Genomic DNA, 25,772 nt, shown 5'->3' with positions numbered 1-25,772 from the left:
TCCACTCTGAGCCCTGGGATAAACCTCACAGTCTATACCACTCGTGGGAGTGGGTGTATCCGTAAGGCAGGCCCTCTTGGCAAGCTCCAAAGCTCCTGTAGGACAAGGACCAGATATTAATTCTTGTATCCCTCAGAGTTCTATGAATGCACTTATGAACGTTCAACATTCATCAATATCCTCATAAAGTTTCAACCAAGACCTATTGCACTGAGAAGTTCATGTAGCACAAGAGTGAACCAGTCCAACGGTGGTGGACTCAGCCTGCCCAGACCCCTGTAAAGCAGGTGATCTTGGGCAAGTGACTTAGCCTCATTGAGCCTCTGTTTCCTTATTAGTAAAATGGGCACAGTAACTTTATCTAAGTCAAGGGGTTGCTGCTGAAGACTATGAAGTCTCTGTAAGCCTTGGCTGTTGTTACTTCTAAGATTATTATCTATTCTATACTGATGATACAGACTCCCCAGCTAGAAAGCAAATCTCTTATATGTCTATTCCTGGTGCAACTAGAGTCAGAGTTCTTATTTTTAGATCGTACTCCCCATCTTGTCTGTACAGAGGCGAGTCTTGGCTTTGCCTTTGTCACAGATACAGTCCCCTAGAACTGGTAATGCCCTCCGGCACATTTCCTAATCTTGTAAAGATCACTGGTCAGGAAGTCAGGACACTTGGGCCTGGTTCTGTCCGTGTCCTGGTTCTGTCCCTGGGGGCCTTTGGGTAATCCCTGGCCCTTCCAAGCCTCAGTTCCCTTCTGAACAAGGAGGAGGTGGTTGCAGATGATTCCTGTGGACCCTTCCAGCCCTGGAGCTCCATGAGTGTACAGGCAGCAGCCCGGGAACCCATGAAGCAGGCAGGGTTGGGGAGTCTGGTCAGGACAGCCCACCACAAGGGGAGGAGGAGAGAAATGGAAGACCTAGTGGGCTTTGGAGGTGGGGAGAAGGGGGAGGGGAGAAGGAGGAGACAGAGGAGGAGGAGGAGGAGGAGGGACCGAGGGGTGGAGGGGAGAGAGACCCAGCCCAGAGCTCTGAGTGGTTTCCTGTTGCCGGGCTCTAAACCCTCCACATTCCTGCAGACCTTCACACCGCCCGGAGTGCGCTCTGCCAGCCACCTGCCTGCCACTGAGGTACGCACGACCCTTGCCCGGCCTTTCCCTCCTCTGGGTGCTCACCCCGACCCCCTAGTTCCCTCCTGCAGTTTGTGTACAGAAAGAGGAGCTGTGCTGGGAAGTGCTGGGTCAGGGATGAGTACCCGTCTCCTCTGGGCACCATCACTGCTCCCACTAAGGACTGGAGCCTTGGACTCACTGCCTGTTGCTTTTCAGGTGGTATAACTCGGTCTCCCTTTCAGGTTTGCAGAAAACAATCTCACTGTGTCTTTGGGAGAGTGTTTTCTCTGTTTCTGTCTCTGTCTGTGCCTGCCTCTCTGGTTTCAGAGGCTGCCGGCTTAGTCTCTGGGCTCCCTTTGCAAATGTGGCAGCCTGCTTTCCTAGGAATCTGATCTGGTCACAGCTGCATGGGGCCCCGCTGGCAGCTAGGGTCTGTCCTGCTCCCCATTCCAGGAGAAGACTCTTCCTAGACTAGGTTTTCCGTCCGGGGTTCTGTTTTCCAAAAGGAACTTTGCACGAATGATAAATTGAACCCTAGAAGGCAAACAGAGTGGGGTGGGTGTCTCGACCTCGAATCAGCCCCTCTGGGAAGGTTCCCATTTCCCTGAAATTCTCCCTCATTGGCCCCCTCCCCCCAACACAGGCACTCCAAAATAGCACCGTCAGATAGTCACTCCCGGGTTAGGCATTGTTCCCACCCTGGGCTGCCGGGGGTGTAAGCACAGGAACTTACTGGCAGTAGCCCTTAGTGTACATAGATCTGAAGACCCCAGACATCTGATATCCAACCAAGCTTCTGGGTCCTATGGGAGGCTGGGTGTGGTGGGGGATGTGCTCCAAGAAGGGGGGTGGGGGAAGGCAAGCCAGAGAAAGTCCCTGGGCAACTCTCTCACACCTCCTTGTTTAGAAAGTCCACACTCTACACGGAAACGGTGTCTAGCCTTTTAGGATGTTAAGTCCTCTTTGGACACACTCTTTCTGCCTTCCTTGGCTCTGTTGGCTGGTTGGTGAGTGGACTTCCTGGGGTCTAAGGAACACTAAGGGAAAAGGGGGCACTGAGATGAGGCATGTCTTCAAGGAAGCCCAGTCTGCTCAAGAGAGAACAGAGAGGCCCACGTTTTCCTCCAGAAAGGACAGCATTCTACACAGAACACGGGGAGAATGTTCTTACTAGCAATTCTCTAGGGTTAAATTTCTATCTTCTCCAAGTGCCGATGGGAGAATGAGAAGCAAATAAGAAGTAGGTTGGGAGCCTTAAGACACACATTTTATGTGCTGTCTTAGGTAAGTCTTTGGGACTTAGTTTCCCTATCTGTAAAGTTAGAAGGTTAGACTTGATGGTCTTTGGGGAGCCTGATGTCATCTGAGACTTTCAAGGGGAAGTCTCTTAAACCAGAATCCAGGGACTGGCCTTTGAATGGGCTTTAAGATATTTGTGAGCCACTTACATTTTATGTATAGTAGTAGTAGTAGTAGTATGTGTGTGTGTGTGTGTGTGTGTGTGAGAGAGAGAGAGAGAGAGAGAGAGAACGAGAACAAGAGGCATTCACAGCCTTTAGTGTTAAGATATACTCCAATGGATGTACTACTTTCCAAAGGGCTGGAGGGCATGAGGATGTGGGAGATGGAGTGTGGGACTGGAAGCAGATGTATATTCGCAGGGGGACCAACAATTTTGAAAGGGCGTGTTTGGGGAAGAGAGGGTTAACTCACAGTGCTCTGCTGCCACATCGACAAAGCCCGAAGCAAAGGGAGGAGGGAGGGGGAGGGGGGAATGGGGTGCCTGGAGAAGGAATCAACTTTTGAAACTTTCTCCAAGTCCCACCCACTGAAAGGCTCTTCTTTGCCATGACTCACTCTGGGAGGAATGTGAGTTGCCACGGTAACCTTTTTTTCAGGGTCTCTGCCTGCTGGCTGAGAGGGGACACTGAAACACTCAGAACCTCAGGCTCCATCTGAATGTCCCCCACCCTACTCAATCCCCAAATATCAGGACAGCAAACTCCAGGTCCAGCCCTACAGATCTTCCAGGATCCCAGGGCAGCTGTGGGGCTGTGATAGCCTCCTTGATCCGGCGTTGGAAGGTTGGAGACCTGAGTTGCACTGCCGTTAGTTCCTTCGGGAGGTGCCATTTGACCTTGACTTAACTGATTCTCTGTTCTGAGCCCCAGTTTATCCCTTGGTTAAAGAGTAGCAACAACGGTCACCATGAAGGGATATCATGTAGAAGAAATGGGATGCTATGCAGGAAACAGTTGGTACACTGTGGTCCCCCAAGCCCACCATGCAGCCGGGTTTTTAGAACTGATAAACTCAGGGCATGCAAAGACTTGGTGAAATCATTTCCAGCTTTTTTGGTTTGGCACTCTATCATTCTGGGGTTTGCTTATAATTTCTCTTTATTAAAAGTGCTAACAGGCACACTTAAACAAAATAAATGTTTAAATCCATTTTGATTTGGGCACCTTTGTATTTCCCAAGAGTGTTGTACCCTCCAGTGTGAAAAGAACATTGGCCAAGGGGATGGCACAGGCGAGTCACAACTCACAGTGAGTGACATTGGGTAAGACCCTTCCCCTCCCTGGGCCTCCAGTTTCCTAATCTGTTTAATGAGAAATCTAGGTGGTCTCCAGGGGTCCTTCCAGGTTCAAAGTCCTGCAAACCTAAATCCCAGAGGTTGCTTTCATGAGAAGAAATAGATGGCCTACATTTTTAACCCCTGAGTCCCTAGTTGGAAAGGAAACAAGAGAGGAGGGGCTAATGGATCTTGAGTTGCGTAACAGTCCTGCTAAAATCTTTGTCCATCTGTAGAGACTTGTCAACCAAGAGCATGGCTGGGGTTTGCTATTTACAAGAGCAACTTCCCTTGCTATGAATAAACTATAAATAGGAAAGGACGGTGGAGAAAAGTCAAGAGCTCAGGATGTGAGGTAAACAGGAGAATATTTGGACTTCATGTTATTTAGCTAGGTAGCCAAGTGTGCAGAGATCAACAGGGACGGACACAAACCCACAAGGATGTAGACTGTAAACATCGATTTTACCAACAGGCACCCACTGGCATAGCTAAAAATAAATGCTTCTGTATGTGGGCCAAGACAGAAGGCCCCGCTCTCACACGCCTCCCGCTGAGGCATACGTTGACTCACAGACAAGTTCCAGGTATACAACCTGATGCACGTACAAACCCGGGCGCTGACCTACATGGGCCCCAACAGACAGATGCTGAGCCCGGTGGACACTCACACATACACAGCTTCACGCAGATGTCCTCAAGGCTATAGGTCACTGTGACAGACACACTGCCAGGTGCGCAGATGCGACTGCCACTTGTAGCCACGCGCTGATGTGCATAGCCAGACATAACTACGGGTTACAATGAGGGGGCAGACATGTTGGACACATACAGGACCAAATCACTGGCCGTGCTTTACAGGGAGAGAAAGTGAGGATCAGAGAGGGAGGATAATCACTGAAGGTCACACAGCCAACTGATGTCTGAGCCTAACTTTCAGAAGCTCAGAAATGTCCAAATGTTCACTTTCCACTCTCCTTTCCTTCCTCCCGTCCTGCCTTCCTTCCTTTCGAATTCTTTCCTTCCTTCCTTTCTTTGATGGTTTCCAACTGGTCACTTTGGTTTCACGCCTGTACATCCACAGGCAATAAGCCCTGTGGATGATCAGTGACAGTGATACTTTCTCTCTTTGTGGGCCAGTGTGGCCTATCCCAGCTCTCAGGGCTTTGCCATGAGGCTCCCAAAATGTGGCTAAGACTATGTCTCTCTTCATCCGTCTTTAAAGGAGGAAAGAGAGGGCTGGAGCTAAGCTCTCAGCGAACCTGGGGATTAATGAAGCTATTACCTTTTCTCTACAGCATAGAGCCCAGATCCCGAGCCCAACGCTGAACTCCGGGATGCCTGGGCTGGGCAGACCCAGGGTCAGCAAGCAGTGACTTGGCAGAATTATTTAGAAAAGCAGCCTCCTCTTATCCAGGAGAAAGAGATGTCTTAGGCAGGAAATTAGCTCTACCCTCACTCTCAAGGGATGGAGCTTAGAGTCTATAGAAAAAAATATGGATAAAAATAATCAACTCTGTCCAGAACTGGGTTCTTTCAGAAACTTGATGTTAACCTTCTCATCTGGGGATCCCTCTGGGTCATCTCATGATAGTCATAGAATTAGGGTCCCAGACTGATCAGATGAGAAAAGAAACAGCCAAACAAGGTGAACATCTCGATGTTTCTGAACATCTGGAAGTTTAGCATCGACATCAGCCTGCTGTGTGATCCTTGAGTGAGTTATTTTTCCCTCTCTGAGCCTCAATTCCTTTATCTCTAAAATCAGAATCATGGCATAGAGGGGTCTCCTGGCTTGACAATACCAGTCCATTGGTAGTGGCTGCCAGAAGAGCTGTATTCAGGATTCAGATGCCACTCTGCACTTTGGGGGAAGAAAGCATGTGATCGATTAGTAATGTCTGCCACATGCATGGGGCAGGAGAAGGTGGAGACATTTCCACCATGTATTTGTTTTCTTTGGTATGTGACAGCCTGGATTCTGATTTCTTTCTCATCCCCTCCATTTGTGGTCACCCTGATGCAGCAGTGGCCCCTAGAGGGAGCCAAGGAAGAGACCCTGAAGCTCCACCCTGGGCCTCTCCTAACCACCAGGAAACAGTGAAACGTGGCATCTTAGATGCCTTTATGGAACCTCAGTTAGGCGATTCTAGTCCCAAACTCCAGGGCCGCTTTGGAGTCGCCCCAGAACCACTTCACTCCTAGGCTTGAGCACCCATAACACCCTAAAATTTTCCCCTAGCTTCTTCCCTTCCGGTAAGAAATATTAAAATTGGAAGCAGAGTCAAGGGACAGGTTTGGGGAGAGGGGGGTGATACTCTGAAAGGCTTCTGCCTGAGCTGACTTAGAAAGTCAGGTCTGAAAGAAATCTCAGGGACCATCTTGCCCCAGGGTTTTCAGACTGTGTTCCTAGGAGAACCCAGAGAAGCTCGAGGGCATCACAGGGGCGTCTGAGTGGGGAGGACTTTCGTCCCCATCTCAACTCCTGCGGACCTGCTGTTTTTTTTTTAAATTTCAAGCTGATTCGTTGAACAGATTATAGTGAACTCATGTTTCAACAAATGCGAAAGGCTTTTAGCTACTTCAAATATTGGACTTCCCAGAAGACCTCGTTGAAAGAGAGGGCTTACATAATTTTGAACAGTGCCAATCTAAAACAACCTCCCCACTGTGCAGATGAGCAGGGCCAGCTGTGGTCCAAGGAGGAGAGGAGGCTTCTCTTAAGTTTGCACAGTGAGCTGGGAGCAGCACCGCCAAGACGGCATCCCGGGACTCCCGACGTGCTTGTCACGAGACCACCTCTGGGTGGCTGTGCTTGCTCCCAGGCGGGAGCCAGCCAGTGTGGCCTCATCGGCTGTGGCGGCGCCTCTCTGGCCTGGCTCAGACCTCCTTCCAAGTCTCAGCTCCCTGGCGGGCCTGGCTCACAGAGGGGGTTCCTTTATTAGCCTCCAGACTTGTTTTTCTCTCTTCGGGCTTGTTTACCAGGAACGTGTGTTTTTGGAACCCTTGTTTCCAAGCCAAACAGTGGGAGAGAGATGCTTGGTTTGCGTCAGCAGCCCAACTAAGAGGCCAGCCTGGGGCCCAGGCCTCGTCACTCTGTTCTCTGGAGGCTGGGCTGGTGTCCCCTTGACCAACAGAAGCAATGTCTCCTTTGTTCCACCCAACACCCTTTCTCCCTGGGCGGACGACAAAGAGCCTGGATTCTTGCCTTGGATTCTTGAGGGGGATGGAGATCCTGGGATCTCTGGATTTACGGTGCTCTTCCAAACAACATTGCTTACTTCTTGTATTCTCTCATATAAATCACCCATGAGCCTTTCAAGGTAGGTGTGTTATTTCCATTTTATAGATGAAGAAATGAATTGAGGCCCAGAGAGGGAGAGTCCCTTTCTGAAGGTCACACAGTGGCTAAGTGGTAGAGCGAGGATTTGAGTCTAAACATTCTGTCTCCAGAGTCCCTGTGCTTGCCTTTATGCTACATTGCATAACCACTCTGCATAAACACTGGTTACCTTTATAATCACTCTCATGTGGTCGCCACTAGCCCCTGGGGCTACTTAAATTTAAATGAATTAAAATGAAATCTGATTAAAAATTCAGTTTGTTTACACCAGCAATATTTCAAGTGCTTGGCAACATGTGGTCAGTAGCTCTCCTAATGGACGATGCTGACACAACAAATTCATCATCTCTGAAGGCTTCTGTTAGACCGCACTGCTCTATAAACCTCTTTCTACTCAAATCGGATTTGATGATTATAACTCAGATTCTGTGCTTCTTGTTCTTCAGAGCCCGTGATTCCAAGACCTGCAATCTAAAATTCCATGATTCTGAGATTTCCCCCAGTTGTGACATTCAGGGACTTTTCAGTGTCCAGGGAGAGCCCGAAGGAGGCCCTTTATATTTTGAGGGAGATGAACTGGGGGGCTGGCTGTACTTTTCCATCCCCAGAGTCTTTCTAAAGAAAGAGAAGTGACCTCGGCTTCGGGTCCTGCTGGCAGCCAAGGACGGGTTTTCAGCCATCTCAAGAGCAAATAAAGGCAAAAGGAAGGGACTTGATGTACGGAACAGGGGGAGGAGGCGGTGGTGGGGTGGGGGTGAGCAGTGTCTGCGTTTGATGACCACCAAGCCAAGGGAAACACACCGCATGTTCCTGCCCTGGTCCAGGCTTCTTTCCCTGGACCTCGGGCCAGTTCACAGCCCAACTGGGCTCCATTCAGGTGAGCACCTGGGAGGGAGCAGCTGCCAAGAGAAACTGTGTGAGATGAAGAGCTGGCCAGTGGTGGAACAGGGCTGCCCGGGTTCTCATTCAGCCCTGCCACTCAGTCCCTGGGACTCTTGGAAGATTTCCTCCCCTCTCAAGGCCTCAGTCTTCTCACCTGCACTGCGGGACAGCAAGGCACGCCTTGAGCCTCCACTGGGATTCTTGGACGTCAAAGCACTTCGGAAAGGATAGACAGAGGCATCCTCATAAACTAAAGAGATATGAAGGAAGGAGTTTTCATTTAATACTAGTCATTTCTACAAAGCTGTTGAAATTTTCACTGAGTGTACCAGATCTAGGTTTGATTGGCAAAGGATGTGTTCTGAATACTGGGGTTTGATTCTGTGTTCTGGCCTCCTGGGGTTATGGCCGCCCCCCATGACTGTGCAGGATGGGTGTCAGGCCCATTTCAGAGAGCCTCAGGGAGGGCTCCTATACACGTAGGAAGGATGGCTGTGCAGGAAGCACCGTCCAGCTGTGGCCCTTCCCTCTCCTCCCATCATCTGGAAGGAAAGGGTTCTGGGACTGGCAATGGAGCACTGGGCACTGGGCAGAACCCCAGATTTGGAAAATAACTCTTTCTCTAAGATTTTCTCTCTCTCTCTCTTTTTTTTAAACACTGGCGCTTTCTGCCTTTCTCCTCCACTCCCCCATTGGATGGAACATAGTCCCTATTAGGTTCTACCCAGCTCCATGAGAAGGGGCTTAGTCAAGGCAGTCTGACTTACAAGAGGCCTGAGTGTTGCACGATTTCCTGCTTTCAACCACAGGCTCATCGGGAAAGTGGGACTAGGGCCTCTCTCATGCCTTTTCTGTGTCCATGGGATGTGAGGCCTTTAAACACTAAAAGCACTATAAGATTTAGAATTATTTTTCAGTTCTGGCTGTAAAACCAGCAGCAGGAAGTGTGAGTGTGCCACTGGGAAAGAAGTGCAGGAAGTGGGGGAGGCAGGACAGACAAAAAAGCTGAACAACTGACCCTTCCTTGGTCAGAAAGGGGAGCGTGGTTGCTCCGTTCAGATGAAGGATGCAGACTCCGGTGATGTTGGTTTTCCAGGAAGGTTACTGCATTTCCAGTCCTAGCATGGACTAGTCAAGTCCCTGACACGACTTCTGTCACTGGAGCCCAGACAACACCTTTCTGTGTTTCTAGCTAGCAGTCTCACTCTGCCCCTTTGACTTCAAACAGTCTCAGACAAGTCCTCCATTGATGCTTTCCTCTTCTGTTCCATTCATAAAATCATAGGCCGGGGTTGTCTTGCTTGTATCTTCCAAATGGGAAAGGAAGCAGGGAGATTTTTCCACCTCTAGGCCTGGGAGGGAACAAGCATACAACTGTATGGGGCAGGAACATTCTAACAACTGTCCGGAAAGGCAAGACTGGACTCCTCTGGGAGTCAGAGCCAGAGTGAAGCAATGCCAGGCCGCCAGGCTGATTCCTCTAGATTTCTGTTAGTTTTATTTCATACACATGCCATGAAATAAAAGATGAGGGTTTGTGTCTATTTTAATACCATAAAGGGCCAGTATGAAGTCTACTCTTCCTTTGCCTGTTTCTACTGTTTGAATACTGTAATCCAAGTGAAGAAGGGTTATTTCACAGGAGATGACACAGGCCAAGACCAGCATGTGCCTGCAACATTTTAAGGGCATTTCAAGAACCCACCCTACAACCTCAAAGCTTACCTAGTCTAACCCTCACAATAATGGAAGTGGAGACAAGGTCTAGAGAGGACAAGCCATTAACCAATACACCCAGAGAGTTTTGAGGCAGATCAAGGATCCCTGGCACTGAATTCCAAGCCAAGGTTTTATTTATTTATTAATTTTAATTTTAATTTTTATTTTTCATGATGCCAGCGTACCTCCACGGTGCTTGGTCAGTTGGAAAGTTTTGGAAAGAACTAGGGATGATGAGCCCAATATAGAAATTTGTGGGGGCAGAAGAGGGAAGACATGGCTACAGCTCACCTTGACTAAAAGCTGCTCAGGGCCAAGGGGGCACTCTTGTTTTGTGTAGCCCCGGGAGGAGGAACAGAGTAGACCAGATGTTTGAGGGAGGCAAATTTAGATCCCTACAAGAGAGAGCTTTCTAAAGCCATTTGGAAGTAGAAGGCCATCTAGTGAGAACATGAAATAAAATGTCTCCCTATTGTTCCTCTGTGAGAGATGGCGTTTTGGCAGGGAACCATCAGAGAAGATTCTGCTCCCAAATCCTTTGTAGTCATGAGATTTTTGGAGTAAAGAGCTCAGCATCTGGAGAGTGAGGTCTCAGCAGTGATCAGGGCAGGAGAATATTCTAGATCTCAGCTAACATCCTTTAGCTCTGAAGGGAAAAGAGGAGAAAATGCGAACACATCCAAGTGTTTGGATAATTTCCTTAGAGGATCCAGAGAGGTCTTGTCCCTTCGGGGTAGAAAAATGTGGCTACCCTCAAGTTTCCACTGGTCACACTCCAAGACTATTGTTCTTTGTTTTAGAAGGTAGATCTCATTGTCTCAAATTAGCAGGAGGCTTCTGCCTATTAACTCTGCCCATCCCCCTCCTTCCTTCAGAGGGATTAGGAAAGAGGAGGAAAAGGAAGAGGAGGAGGGTTAGGAGGATAAGAAAAAAAAAAAAAAAGAATCCTAGAACATCAGGGATTTAAGGGTCCTTGAAGACGATCTGACTCAGTATCGTCCAAGCTTGACTTAGTTAGCCAAGCACCTTTGTTGAACCACTATTTAAAAACCTCAATAAATGTACTGACAAACGAGGCTCCATATCCTAACCATAAATGGAAAAATCTTTGTCTCTTGTCATAAATGGAAGGAAACTATAAAAATAAACACAACGAAGACAAAACAACTTTGTTGGAATTCCAGCTGAATATAGTTTCCTGTGGAGCCCCCGAGCCAGAGGCCTGTTCTCTGTTACAAAGGAGGTAGATAAGTGCTTGGAAGGTATTTAAGACCTCTTAGCCCCGAACCGAGGCTTTCTCTTCATACAGTCGGGATTGGAAGGGGATTGAGTAGAAGCAAATTTCTCTTACATCTTTCACTATAACTTAACACGCACCATCTAAAATGACCTCACGTATCACAGGAATCCAGCGTCAGAAGGAGCTCTCCATCAAGAGGACGCCCATTCACTCAAATCTCATTCTCTGTCCCTTCACAGGGTACCCAGCACCATGAGGGCTTGGATCTTCTTTCTCTTTTGCCTGGCCGGGAGGGCCTTGGCAGCTCCTGTAAGTACCTGGAATGCGTATCTGCTTGGTCTTCCACCGCCAACTCCGTGGCACTGGCCCCTGGTTGCTTGGAGGGGTCAGGGACTTCCCTATCTCATTATTTCCCTTATTTTTTGAAAAAGAATTTTTCGTACACTGGTAAGCATGGGAGAAAAATTGAGATGGCCACCACTGGATGGAGAGTCCAGGGACGAGAGATTTCCATGTAAGGAGAAGGTGAACTTTTAGCATCCACAGAGCGGGCTGGTTAGTTTCCAGATCAGTGAGGATTATCCCGTTGCAATCTGGCCAAATGGGGGTTGGGGGGTAGGGGAAGGTTACAGGGGTAAATTGTAAAGTCAAAGGTGTTGGGGAGGACTGGAAAAGGGGGTAGGTTCAGGATCTGGGAGGTAAGAACAAAGAGTGTCTTGGAGATGTCACCATTCAAATGGACCCGCTCCAGCAGTTTTGTGTCTTGCGAAAATGGGTCAAGAAGACTTAAAAAACAATTTAAGGCAAACCCATCTGGTTGAGCTTGGGTCCTGGCTCTGCTTCTTGGCCAGGGGAGTGTGGAGCACCCTGATGGACAGACAGTCCCTCCAAGACTTGCATGCAGGGGGCCAGTAATGGTTGTCCAAAGCTAAACAGGAGCCATTACTGGGAGAGGGAGGAAGCAGCATGCGCAGACAGTTTCTCTCAACCCCTGATTCCCCCATCCTCTCTCCACTAGGAGGTGTGAGTGATGCTAGACGTTGGCAGGTGGATTCTGTCAGAAGATTGGCCAGGGTTAGCATTACTTTTAGAAGAAGCCCCAGGCGGCCAGACACCTCAGAGCTGTATATTATCTTGCTTCTTCTTACTCCAAGTTGACATGGCAGGAAGGAGTCACAAAATCACAATAATAGTATTGTACTTGTGGGGAAGGTAATGACTTCTGTTAAAATGCATGATGTTCCTGCCTGTGTGTCTCTGTGGGTCCCACTCTAAGCTGAAAGGGGTTGGTTTGCATTAGTGGTCTTCAGATTCATAGGAGTTCAAAGCAATGGAAATGATTCTCCAAGCTAAATCTTTGATAGACACCCCAGATATAAAATTTCTAAAGGGGGGGGGGCTCCAGAGTTCCATAGGGCCCCTGTGTTTGGCTTCTCTTCTGTCCTCGTCACCCTACCCATGGCAGCCCCTGAGGCACAGCGGTGGGGCTCTCCAGTGAGCTGCTCTCCTAGCTCCACTGGCTGGAGGCACTTCAGAGCCAAAGCTGGCCTTGGCCTTGACTTCTCTGAAACACATTTTCTCTTCCCAGCAGCAACAGGAAGCCCTGCCTGATGAAACAGAGGTGGTAGAGGAAACCGTGGCTGAGGTGGCAGAGGTAGGTGGCTAGGGATCCCAGACTCCACCTTCATTCTGTGGAGAAACCGGATGAGTGCTGTGGGGTCTTGACCCTGGAACAAAGCATTTGCCCCTTCCTATGGGCACACACAGCACAGATGTGAATCCCATGTGTCCCCCAATCCTGACGCTCCTGAATGCTTCCCAAACATGGCCCCCTAGAGTTGGGAACTATGATTTTGGAATTTTTAATTTTTAAGCTACGGGACAATTTTTCTTAGGTGACTGTCCATAGTCTCCCCATACACAAACACAAAGGGAGAGCTGCAATGGTGCGGCTGGCGGGGGTGGTGGGCTTGGTACCCCTCCTACCCCAACACCCCTGGTGGCCTCTGCAGCATCTCAGTGGGCCTGTAAGAGTCCATCTAAATTCTGGACCCTGGCATTTGTGCTCCTTGTGCCCTGATCCCGGCACGACTTTCCAGCTTGTCTCTCCTCTTGTGGGACCTGAAGCTCCGGGCAAGTCCTTTCCAGTGTTTACCCGCAAGGGTAGCAGCCGTTGGACTCATCCTTCTCCCTCCACCCCCAGGGACCTGTGGGAGCCAACCCTGTGCAGGTGGAAGTAGGAGAATTTGATGAAGGTGCTGAGGAGACCGAAGAGGAGGTGGTGGCTGAAAGTAGGTCCTATTCTCGTGTCTTGTCATACCTAGTCTTTGCCCTCCGCCAGTTGAGCTTGGGGCCTGGGGATAGCCTACATGAGGTTCCTTCCCAAGGAAGTTCAGGGTGGGCTCCTCCCTGCAGGGTGGGCTGTTGGGGAGAAACAGCGTGGACTTCAAGGCTGGGCATCTTCTTTGGAATTTGGGCATGATCTGTGTATAGCCCGGCTGTCTACGCTCTGAGTGTCAGGAAGGGATGTTCCCAGGCTGGAAATGAACTTCTCCCTTCACAGCTATTTGCCAAAATTGGGTTTCACATTCCCACTGAGGGCACAGGTCCCACGTGGTCACTGCGCTCCTTGACGACTTCTGTCTCAGCCCATGCCCCAAGTGGGTGCAGACTTGAAGGGACTCCAGGAGTTTTCACACTCTTTAGCTTATTTGATCTGCATACAACCACGAGGAAGTAAGGCCTGGGAACCTGATAATGCTCATATAATGCTATGCTTGGAGTTGGTGCCAGAAAGAGAGAAACGTCCTAGGGCTTCCACCTCCCGCCTGTGCTGGCATCTCCATCCTGCAGAGTGGAGAGATGTCATACCCGAGGCGTTTAACAGCATGGAATTGGGAAGCAAAGCCACCTAGGTTTGCCTCTAAACTTGTTGACTCCCGCTGAGAGTGCCCTCTGACAGCCTGCTTAGCTGCTCTGAGCCCAGCTTCCTCGTCTCTAACATAGGACCGATGAAGACGGTAGACCCTTACCTCACGGCTGTTGGGGGTTATGAGATGAGGCACAAGAGCCCTTGGCCCAGTGCCTGGCAGGGCAGCCATCCAATAAAGAATGACTCAAGTACCCCACATCACACATAAGGAGGAAACGGCCAGATGGAGCCGTCAGCCCGAGGGCACAGAGTTTTTGCTGGAGCAGGGGGCCATCTACTGAGTCTGTTCCTTCCCTCCTCCAGGCGCACCCTCATCCGGTGTTTACCAGACACAGCTGGGGCTCTATTGTTCTGTGTGGGCCTCAGGGCGCTTCTCCCTTTTCCTTTGTGACCACTCAAGTCTGTTTTGCTTGGCCTCTCAGCTCCCTGGCTCCCTGACAACAGCAGATTTTCGATTTTCCGAGTCATTCAAGGTTTATTTTATTTTATTTATTTATTTTTGAAAGTTTATTTTATGACCCAAAAATGCCTCACTATCATTGAGGAATAGAGAGCTGAGAACGCAATGGTTGCTTTGGTCCTCAAGGGAGTTACATGGTATCCAGTGCTCCTGGGTCCCAGATTAAGCCTGTGGCTCCCCAAAAATATGCCTGACCCTAACCCTGACCTCACACTGAATCTCTAATCTCCAGACTGAGTCATTTTCTCCCTTAAGCGCCAGCTGCTGGGCTCAGCAGAATAGGAAGGAGGACTGAGGGCTGCCCAGAGCCAAGAAGGAGTTCTGCCCCAGGATCCATCTGGGTGGGCTGGGGTGGACCTGGTAGTGCTAACTACATGCCCTTGTGCTCTACCAGACCCCTGCCAGAACCACCACTGCAAGCACGGCAAAGTGTGCGAGCTGGATGAGAACAACACTCCCATGTGCGTGTGCCAGGACCCTACCAGCTGCCCTGCCCCCATTGGCGATTTCGAGAAGGTAAGGCCAGGGGGCTGGGGGCTTGGGCCTTTGAAAACATGAGTGGCTGCCCAGAACTCTGGTGACTCAGTGGTTCTATGGGGCAGCTCCAGTCTCAAAATCCCCTCACTAGATAGTCATAGTAGGAAAGTAGAGGTAAGGCTCTGCCTGTCAGTGGGTCCCTCCAGCAACCAGCAATAATTTATTCAGCACCAGCAGGTTCCCGCTGTGCACCAGATCCAGGAAAGGAACATATCAAGAACATCAGGCACTAAGATAGAGGCTTTCTCAGCTTGGGAGCAGCCTAGCAAAGCATCGGATCCAAAAACGTGGGTGCTGGGGTCTGATGGAAGGTTGACTTCAAATTCCATCTCCGCCCTTGTTAGCTGTGATATCTTAGCCAAGTGCAGAGCTTTTCCAAGTCTCCGCTTTCTCATCTCTAAAGCAGGGGTAGAAATGGTCTTTATTTCCTAGGACTTTTGTGGGGATTTGTTAGGTAGTACTTAGTACCCAATATATGCTCTATTTTTTTAAAGATTTTATTTATTTGAGAGAGAGACAGAGAGAGCACGAGCAGTGGGGAGGGACAGAGGGAGAAGCAGACTATGCACTGAACAGGGAGCCTGATGCAGGACTCGATCCCAGAACCCTGGGATCATGACCTGAGCTGCAGGCAGATGCTTTATGGACAGAGCCACCCAGGCATCCCCTGGGTGCCTATTTATGCTATTTAAAAAAAAAAAAAATCTTTCAAAACCCATGCATTCTGCCTCCAGTAGGGCTCCTCCATCCATCCATCCATCCATCACATCTCTCTGTCCATCTGTACAATTACTTATTGAGTGCCCACTCCTGACAACCAAAGTGCTCGTGATGACCCAGCTCAGGACAGCAAATCTGGTATCAGCATTGCTCCCACAACTTCCTGTCTGGGCTTTTCATCTTCAGTCTCTCTCCGATATAACTTCTCCTCTGGGCTCCAAATTTTAGCATCATTGTCCACTCCTCTCTGCTCCTTACCCCTGTTACCCGCATCCCGCTGGTCACCAGTGCCCATCCACTCTCCCTCTGCAGTGATAGATAAGCAATACCAAGTAAGTGTGTGCAGGAGGCATGATACAAGGCTCCCTGCCTCCTAACACAGATACGTACTGCCACTGTCCTTGTTCAGCCCTCAGTACCTCTGCTTGGTCACCTCCCTGGACAGACGTCCTTTAGGAGAACTCGCACGACTCAGTGCTGGGCTATATTCACAGCGAAGACTTAGTACAGTGACATGTTAAAGATACACAGCTAAGGAATAATGGAACAAGACATAGGGAGAGTCTGAAAAAAAAGGAAAAAAAAAAGACAAAAAAAAAAAAGACATAGGGAGAGTCCGGAAGAATCCGCGTGCAGGCTTGCTTCCTTTCTCCGCTGCATGAGGCGGTCTCACAAAAGGCTTTCTCTCCCCAGCTACGAAGATGCAGCCACATGTGAGCGATGTTTCTGCTCAAGGAAGCCCATTATTTGACTCAGCACTCAAAGTTTTCATTGAGTGCTGCCTAGCACGTCCTCAAATTCCTGATTCCCAGAAGGAAAGCAGACGTTCAGCGTGAACCGTGTTGTTTGTACAAGGGGTCTAGGCACAGTGAGGCATCCTTATCATCTGTGGAAAGTTTTACAGCTGTGCAGGGACTTGTTTACCAGCCAAGATCGCAAGCAGGTCTTTCTAAGCATACCAGCTCCAGGCTTGCTGTGTTAACTTTTTCCTGTAGACTCTGCCTCTTTGCCATCCCCATCTTTATTTTTAAAGATTTTTATTTATTTATTTGACAGAGAGAAAGAGATCACAACTAGGCAGAGAGGCAGGCAGAGGCAGAGAGAGGGAAGCAGACTCCCTGCTGAGCAGAGAGCCCAATGCGCGTCTCGATCCCACGACCCCGGCACCACGCCCCGAGCTGAAGGCAGAGGCTTTAACCCACGGAGCCACCCAGGCACCCCAAAGATTTTATTTATTTACTTTACAGAGATCACAAGTAGGCAGAGAGGCAGGCAGAGCGGGGAGCAGGCTCCCTGCCGAGCAGAGAGCCCGATGCGGGGCTCGGTCCCAGGACCCTGGGACCACGACCTGAGCTGAAGGCAGAGGCTTTAACCCACTGAGCCACCCAGGCACCCCTGCCATCCCCATCTTTTTAATTCATCCTTTGCAGAGATGCCAGGGTTGTTTTCCCTTAGCTCAGCCTGATTCGGCCATATCTCTGCTCAGAGACCAGCAGTGGCTCTTAGCATGGGCTGCACATTGGTCTGGAAGCCCAGAGAGCAGGACCTTGGTGCAGCCTCACCACGAACTCCCTGTGTGATCTTGGGCTAATCACATTCCTTGCTGGCCCTTTGTGTCCCTGTCTCTGAAATGGGCAAAGATGGTGGTACCCACAATGGACTTTGGGAATGAAGGCGAGGTGCTCTATGCTTTGCCAACAGGTATGCAGCAATGACAACAAGACCTTCGATTCTTCCTGCCACTTCTTTGCCACCAAGTGCACCCTGGAGGGCACCAAGAAGGGCCACAAACTCCACCTGGACTACATTGGGCCTTGCAAATGTGAGTCTATCCTTGGGCACTTCCAGCCTCCCAGCCCACAGAACTCTCCCTGGTCGCTGGCTCTGCCGCCCTCATGCTGTGTGACACTGGGCAAGTCTCTTCCCCTCTCTGAGCCTCTAACAGGATTGCCATTTATAAAATGAGAGGATTGTCTAGGAGTAGCTTCCTCTCAGCTCTGTATTCAGGACACCTCCCAGAAAGGACTGAACAGTTGTGGAAGTTGTGGAAAAATCTATAGGATTTTTCTTTAGCATCGAAGACAACTCATTCTGTTTCTTTAATGATCAGGATGTCTCCTACAGGGCTAACCCAAACCTTTACTGCTTCAACATTGTAAAGCAAAAATGATGTTCTGTCTCCACCTATAAAGTGGTTTTTGTTTTTAATTTTTATTTATTTATTTATTAAGTAATCTCTACACCCAATGTGGGGCTTGAACTCATGACCCTGAGATCAAGAGTCTCATGATCTTCTGACTGAGCCAGCCAGGCACCCCTGGGCCTACAAAGTTATCTAAAATATTTGAATTTGAATGCCTTAAAATAGGAGGTGTGCCTGTCAGTTCCCTTTAGGCCCTGGTACTCAGTGTTGCCGTATTCTTGGCCTTTTTACTCCATCACACTTCTATCTGTCCACTTAAGGCACATGATTAACCACCTTCTTCTAGAAACCCGGGGAGTCAGGTGTTGGGGGGAAAGGGACGCTCTGGTATTGTCTAGCTTTTTGTTGGTGATGCCAGGTACAGACTCCATGGGCCCAGGTACCTCCTTCAGCGTTGGCAGTCTCCTTATCATTTGAAACACCCGAGGCCACATCCGGTTCCCCTCCAAGATAACACCCATGTTGTGTGTCTGGTACGCTCTGGCACCAGATGGCACCGGGGAGAGCCACTCACCTGCCTCAGGTGTGCAGAGTGCAGAACAGTGGAGGAGAAAACCAGGTTCTCCTGTGGTCCGCCCCACTCTCCCGGTTATGGGGCCCGGGGTGTGAAAGAAGGCCCCGGGAGGAGGCTGGGGAAGGAACGTCGATAGGAACCTTTACGCAGTGAGACTGAGTATGCCAAGGGGCCTTTTACCAAGTGGCCCTTGCTGTCCTCCGGGCGCATTGCTCACTTGCTCCCACTCCTAGTGTGTCCCCCACAGATGCTCCCTTCCACTCCCCGGCTGGTGGTGGAGAAGGAAGTGGTCCTAACCACAGAGGGAACTTTCCCTAGACTTAGGATGAGGGAAGGACAGGCCTCTAGGCTCTGGGACAGACACATGCCCTGGGTGGTGGATGAGCTCTGATAATGTGGCCTTGAGCAAGCCCCTTCTCCCCAAGCTGACCTTTGATAAGTCCAGCAAGAGGGTGGACTTGGTCTGACATTCTGGGATTCTAAGTTCCAAAGACTAGGAAGGAATCATCACGAAGAACGTTCTGGTGGCTGAGCAGTCCTGACCTCCCCACCCCCGCCAAGCTCGGCCTATGGATAAATGTTACTCCTGAGCCTCACAGTTTTGAACCCCAATGGCCGGCAGACCAGCATGGGATGGGCGTCTGCTTTCAGGTCCCATCACATAGAGAGATGCAGGAGTCACTGGGGTGACCCATTTCCCGCAGCAGGTCACATCAGACCAAGGGGAGAGCCTTGTGTCTCCCTTTGCAGGGCATTCTTCCCTCCACAGAATCTCCTATGCTCATTGTGGTGTGAAGAAACTGGCCCAGAAGGGCCGAGCCACTTACTGTGCCAAGGCCACTGACTGAAGCAGCTGTGGGAGGAGGCCCCCGCGGTGGGAAGCGGGGCCTGGCCGGCATGTAGGCCCTTAGGCTTGGAGTGTCTGGGTCTGTGCTGACAACTCTTGTGTTTTGGACCCCAGACATCCCCCCCTGCCTGGACTCTGAGCTGACTGAATTCCCCCTGCGCATGCGGGACTGGCTCAAGAATGTCCTGGTCACTCTGTATGAAAGAGATGAGGACAACAACCTTCTGACCGAGAAGCAGAAGCTGCGGGTAAGTGCTCTCTTTCCAGCCTGTGCCAGCGTCCCTGCCTGGCACTGGGATGGCTCTTGGCCCCGGGCTGGCTGAGGCCCACAGTCCTGTTCCTAGAACTAGGCCCCCAGGTGTAAGCCTACGCCCCTGCTCTGATGAGTGCCTTTATCCTGGGTGCTGGACACAGACTTCTCATTGTCTTTGGAGGCTGAGAGTACGCATTCACTTCTCAAAGACTCTGAGAAGTCCTGTAATGAAGAGACCTGCTCGCTTTGTCCAGTCCCTAGCGTTAAACAAAAGGGACACAAACTACCCTATTTCTTTTCCCTTCTGAGTCTGTGGGCCTTAAACTTGACTGGATCTGTCAAGCACTTGAGTACAGATAGAATGCAGATTCCTGAACCCCACCTCCCGCCTGCAGAATGAGTGTCCCTGCAAAACCAGGCCCAGGAAGCTGCATTTTAACACACTCTCCCACTGAGTTTGATGGGACAGCTCTGTGGAGACAGAGCCCTTTGAGATCTCCCCATGCCTCTACTTATGCAGATGAGATGCTGCTACCCGTGTCTGCCACTTCCTTCCCTCACTTTGAACCTTGGCCGTGGCTGCTCTGTTCCAGCTCTGGCTGACTGTCCAAGGTAGAGGGACCCTGACTGGGCCTGGCCCATGTCCCTTGGACCCTTTGTCACACTGCATCTGCTCTCACAGGTGAAGAAGATCCATGAGAACGAGAAGCGCCTGGAGGCTGGAGACCACCCCGTGGAGCTGCTGGCCCGGGACTTCGAGAAGAACTACAACATGTACATCTTCCCCGTGCACTGGCAGTTTGGCCAGCTGGACCAGCACCCCATCGATGGGTAAGACCTGCCCTCAGGATCACAGGGGGCCGCGCTGGCTTGGCGTGGGAGTAGACGGCGTCACTGGTCAGGGCTGGTAGGCGCACTGGGTCTGGAAAACCTCTGCTGCTCCCAGCCCTGGAGCCCACAGTCTGCGTGGGGGCCGAGGCAGGAGGATGGGGCATAGGAGAAAAGATGCACACCCGAGGGGAAGAAAGCCACAATACATTTTCATGCCAGAAGAAGCAGAAGTTGGTGGGAACTGGAAATCCCCCCTGACCCCTGGGCTTGCTGGCCTTGGGTGTTCATGAGTTGTGAGAGAGCGAGCTAGGAAGGAGCACAGAGACTCCATGGGGCAGCGGGGTGGAGCGGGGGACAGCCTGCATGGTCACAGTCCTTCAGCAAGACCAGAGACCCAGGCCCAACAGGGTGAATGGGCCCTGGGGGTTCATAATAAATCCACAGAGCCCATTCCATCCTCATCGCAAGCCCTTGGTTTAATTGTTCTTGCCTCTCGTCCGAATGACTTCTGAAGTGCGGTGGACAGGCGGGCAGCTGTCAGCCAATGAACGCTGCCTGAGCGTCTACTATGTGCTCAGTGCTATTCTAGGCGGGTGGGGGTCGGGGGGGTGGGGTGTTTAATCAGGATTGACCTGGTCCCTGCCCCTGGGACACTCACACTGTGGTGATGATCTGCTCTCACAATCGAAGGAAAATGTGAAAAGGCTCCCAGAAGGCGCAGGTGGTGGCTTGCTGCGCGGGAGGCCGAGTGGTGGTGGTCACGACCCTCACGTAACTTTCTGGTCTCCTCTTGCTTGTGTTTTTGGAGGAGCGTAGGAAGGAGGGCCATCCTGTGTATGTGCCTGGGGGAGCTCACTCTCTTCAGGGATGCTCCTCTCTGGGGGCTCACCCCTTATTCTTGGTCCAGGCTGTGTGCCTGGAGCCCGCTCTCCCTGGCGGCAGTCCCCCTGGGCTGGGGTCTCCTGAGCTCTGGGAAACTCCCTGCTGCTTCTCTCCCAGGCTCTTTTCATGGCTGGGATCCAACTGAGTCACTTGCGGTGGAGGGGGGAGGAAAAGTCAGTGGGACATCTGGACCTCAGGCTGAGCAGCTGGATTCCACCAGGATGAAAGGACCAGGAGGGAGGTTTCCAGCTGGGGCTACAGGGACTACACATCTGGGAAAGTGCTCCAGCCTGGGCCAGGGGATCTATCCACCCCCTCTTCTTGTCCCAGAGCTGCCTGAGTCCCTGACCCCCTTGGGACCTCAGTTTTCCCACTGATATACTATGTTAGGGGAAGGAATGCTCCTTCTAGTTCAAACATTGTGTGGTTCCTCCCATGAGTTGGGGGGGGGGGCAAGAGGGTCTGGGGGTTAGAGAGAAAACTGGTCTCAGTGTGATCCCTTGGGAAAGAGTGTTTTGAGGACAACTAGTTGAGGGCTCTGGGCAATAGGAAAAAAATTTATACATGTGCCCTGGAGTCAAGGCTGGCTGGAGGAACAGGAGAGGACAGTGGGAGAGAAATGAGATGACCTCCCTCTTCCACATTATGTTATTAAAGAAATTAAAGCTCTATGAAGGTTTCAGTTCTTCTGGCCCTCCCGCCAGTTCCAGTCCTTTCCCACTTCTCCCCAGAAGGGAGCAAGTACTCTTATCATTTTGATGTGTCTCTTTTTACAGTTTTTTGTTTTTTTTTTTTTTAAAAGAGAGAGAGTGGGGTGGGGCAGAGGGAGAAAGAGAGAATCTTAAGCAAGTTCTATGCGCACGTGGAGCCTGACGTGGGACTCAATGTCACAACCCTGAAACCATGACCTGAGCTGAAATCAAGAGTCAGACGCTTAACCGACTGAGTGTCCAGGTGCCCTTGGACTCTTTTCTGTGCATTTGCAGCTACATAAATCTGTGTCCATGAGGAACATGCATTGTTTCGTAGCAGATGTCGATCTTCCGATAGCAGAATATTTTCATTTTAAGTTTCTGTGCCCTGATTCTCAGCCAATTAAGAAACAGTTAAATGCTCCAAGAGACCTGTCTTATGAATCGATGGGATCTCAGAACTGGAAGGGCTCTTAGACATTACGGTCAACTCTCCCTGCTTTGCTGGAGGGGAAACCGAGGCTCAGAGTGGGGCGGTGCCACAAAGTGCCACTAGATCCCACAGAGGTCACCGGTACACCGAGGGGTAGACTGGGATCCTGGCTTCCGGTTCTGTTTGCACGCCCCTTCCTTCTGCCCTGTGGGGCAGGCTCGCTCTCCTCTGTCTCTCGTGGAGTGTCCTCAGGCCGTCCCCCTCTTGCCCGCAGGTACCTGTCCCACACCGAGCTGGCCCCGCTGCGTGCGCCCCTCATCCCCATGGAGCACTGCACCACCCGCTTCTTTGAGACCTGTGACCTGGACCATGACAAGTACATCGCCCTGGATGAGTGGGCCGGCTGCTTCGGCATCAAGGAGAGTGAGTGTCCGAGCAAAGGGGCCCTGTCCTCTCCCCACCTCCCCTCTGCTCTCTCCGCCATCTGTGTGTCCATCCTCTCGGCCCGGCTCTTTCCTTTGTGCCTAGCTAACTCCTTTCTCTGCTCTCCCTGTCTGGGTGGGCCTTGTTCTCTCAGGTGGCTTCTTGTCCATCTGCTTTCTCTTTCCCTTCCTCAAGCGTAGCACTCGGTCTGTGCCTAGTGCTATCTTGGGAGCTGGCAGGCACCCAGAGAGGGACAGGAGGTAACTTGGCAGCATGTGTAAATGACAGGACAGGCCAAGGGGCAGGGAGACCAAGGTCCTCAGTCCCCAGCTTCCTGGGTGACCTTGGGCTAGGCCTCTGACCCTTGCCCGGGGTTGGGTGGGAGCCACCAATTCCTGGGCAGGCGGGTCTTCCCCCATACAGGCTCATTTCTAATTCTGTTTTCTTCTCTTGCTTTGCAGAGGATATTGACAAGGATCTGGTGATCTAAATCCACGCCTCCTTCTGCAGGACCGGATCCTCCCTCTTTGATCTTCCCCTTCCTGTTTCCCCTAAAGTTTAAAATGTTTGGATGGTTTGTTGTTCTGCCTGGGGACAAGGTGCTAATATAGATTTAAACGAATACATTAACGGTGCTAAAAATGGAAATTGTAACCCAAGTCATGACATTCTTAATCATAACACGGCCATCGATGCCTCTTGCTCACCCACTAACGGTCCCATTCTTCTCCTTACCATTTGCTGCGCTGCCCCGTGTCCTAGTGGCGTATGGGTGGGAACTTTGATTTGCTCAAGTCTGCCTTCAACACATCCTGCATTTTCAGATTTTCTCTCCATTTGTCTGTTTGAAACTAGTACTCACCAAGTTAGTTTTTGTGTTCATTTTATTTCAAGGTATTGGCTGCCAGGGGGTCATCCCCACGTGGCCTGAAGGTGGGCAAAGGGAAGTAACAGGCACGTGAGGCTGCCAAGGATGTTTCTGGAACTAGGGGGACTAGTGGGAGAAAGCCCTGTAGAACCCACCAGCCAGAACTGCAGGTAGGAAGGCTGTCACCCAGAGAAAGGACCTGAGTCTGTGTTAGGAAAACACATTAACTCTCACATAAGCCCGGTTCCTCACCATTCTCTACCCCTTCATCTTTCGGTGCCCTTTATTTTCACGTTAGACTGTTAGTCCAAACTTCTGGGAGCCGGGGTGGACCATCAGCTCTCTGGAATCCGCCAGGTCCCTGGGGAGTGGATCACCACACCCTGCAGGGCTTCTCCCCTCCTAGCTGTCTTTGGGAAAATGCAGGACTGGGAGGCCATTCCGAAGACGAAGGCCAAGGTCAAGAGCGAGGTGTAGAGAATTGCAAAGTAGAAAAAGTGGAGTTGGTGAATTGCTTTTGTTTTGTTTTGTTTTGTTTTGCTTTCACATTTGGATAGCTGTCATGAGAGGTCTTTCCCTCGGTTTCTAGCACGTTCCTCCTTTTCTCCCTCTTTCCACCTTTTTTCCTTCTATTAATCAAGAGAAACTTCAAAGTCAATGGGATGGTCGGATCTCACAGGCTGAGAACTCGTTCACCTCCAAGCATTTCATGAAAAAGCTGCTTCTTATTAATCGTGCAAACTCTCACCACGACGTGGGGAGTTTGACAAATCTTTCAAAATAAAAAGTAACGACTTAGAAACTGCCTTCCTGAGTGATTTTGCATGCGTCTCGATCTTAGACACCTCCTTACCCTGACCTACAGATACAGGGACAGAGGCGTCTACACACAACTGCACAACGGCAAACTTTTGCAAACACTACTATGCTTTGGTGCACACATAGGCTTCTTTATACACAGGGGGTGTATTTGTACACAGGGAATGTATGGTTCCTATAAGCACAAATTTAGCTTATTTTTAACACTTTATTTTTATTTATTTATTGGGGGAAGGCAGAGGGAGAGGGAGAGAGAGAATCTCAAGCAGACTCCCCACTGAACATGGAGCCCCACATAGGGCTTGATCTCATGACCTTGAAATGATGACTTAAGCCAAAACTAAGAACTGGATGTTTAACCTACTGAGCCACCAGACACCCCAAGCTTACTTTTAATTTTATGAACTGTGTGTTGAACTTCTTTCATTATTGCACTTCATTATCAGAAATACCAGGCTAAGCAACTCTCTCCTTCCACCACCCATCCATCCTCTTTTTAACCCCCCATACCTATTTATTTATTTCAAAATTTTATTTAAATTCTAGTTGCCATACAGTGCAATATTGGTTTCAGGAGTAGAATTTTTAGTGATTTGTTACTTACATACCTACCCAGTGCGATCACAAGGGCCCTACTTAATACCCATCTCCCATCTTGCCCATCCCCCACCCACACCCCTCTATCAACCCTCAGTTTGTTCTCTGTCTCTAAGAGTCTTTTATGGTTTGTTCATCCATCCATCCATCCATCCATCTATCCATCCATTCACTGAGTCAATAAATGTTTATGATAGACCCGTTAGGCACCAGGTCCCATGCCAAGTGATGGAGACTCTACTGTGGCAAAGCAGGCAAAGCATTTGTTCTAGAACTTCTAGTCTAGTAGATTAAACCACTTCACAACTAGGGGCCCCTGATTGGCTTGGCAGATAGAACATGCAACTCTTGATCTCAGGGTTGTGAGTTCAAGCCCCATGGTGAATAGGGAGATTACTTAAAGCAATTGAACCCCTAAAGATAAATGACAAGAAGTGGGAAGTGCAGTAAAGGAAGAGTAAGAGAAACCATGAATATGTACAACGGGAGGGCACAGCATAACTCCAGAGCTTCGCCGTCCACATGGTAGCCACCACACTGTGTGGCTATCTAGATTTAAGTTTAATTAATTAAACTTAATTAAAATTAAGACTCAAGTTCCTTAGTCATATTAGACACTCTTCAAGTGCTCTTTAGCTACATGTGAAGAGTGGTTACCTATTGAACAGGGTAGATCTAGAGCATTTTCATCATTGTGGAAGGTTCTATTGGACAGGGCTCTTCCATGGCTTCTTTGAGAAAATTGGAGCTGAGTCACAAAAGAAAAGAAGGGATTAAGTGTGTGGAGTAGAGAAAGAGCATTCTAGGCAGAAGGAACAGCATGTGCAAAGGCCCTGAGGTACGTGGGGAGCAAGATGAGTCCCAGGCTGGTAGCGTTGGTGCACAAAGAGAGGGGTC

The 25,772-nt window shown here is 50.2% G+C and overlaps 1 protein-coding gene across 2 annotated transcripts; it reads left to right on the top strand.

Annotated features, from left to right (window-relative positions):
- The first annotated feature begins 972 nt into the window (after nucleotides 1-972).
- SPARC (secreted protein acidic and cysteine rich) lies at nucleotides 973-24,261 on the top strand. Of its 2 annotated transcripts, none has more exons than XM_045079592.1 (10): nucleotides 973-1,123; nucleotides 11,104-11,173; nucleotides 12,456-12,518; nucleotides 13,068-13,155; nucleotides 14,651-14,772; nucleotides 17,215-17,335; nucleotides 19,192-19,325; nucleotides 20,013-20,161; nucleotides 22,443-22,591; nucleotides 23,053-24,261. In XM_045079592.1, the coding sequence occupies exons 2-10, from the start codon at nucleotides 11,117-11,119 to the stop codon at nucleotides 23,079-23,081; spliced, it is 912 nt and encodes a 303-aa protein (XP_044935527.1). In that variant the 5' UTR covers nucleotides 973-1,123; nucleotides 11,104-11,116; the 3' UTR covers nucleotides 23,082-24,261. The 2 variants fall into 2 exon arrangements, with proteins under 2 accessions (XP_044935527.1, XP_004737838.1); XM_004737781.3 differs by having other exon boundaries at nucleotides 12,453-12,518.
- The last annotated feature ends 1,511 nt before the right edge of the window (nucleotides 24,262-25,772 follow it).

This window comes from Mustela putorius, unplaced genomic scaffold, assembly GCF_011764305.1.
Source record: "Mustela putorius furo isolate JIRA1106 unplaced genomic scaffold, ASM1176430v1.1 tig00000407_pilon_pilon_pilon, whole genome shotgun sequence".
Lineage (NCBI taxonomy): Eukaryota > Metazoa > Chordata > Mammalia > Carnivora > Mustelidae > Mustela > Mustela putorius.
The sequence above is the reverse complement of the archived record's forward strand: the minus strand, read 5'-3'. Positions and strand labels throughout refer to the sequence as shown.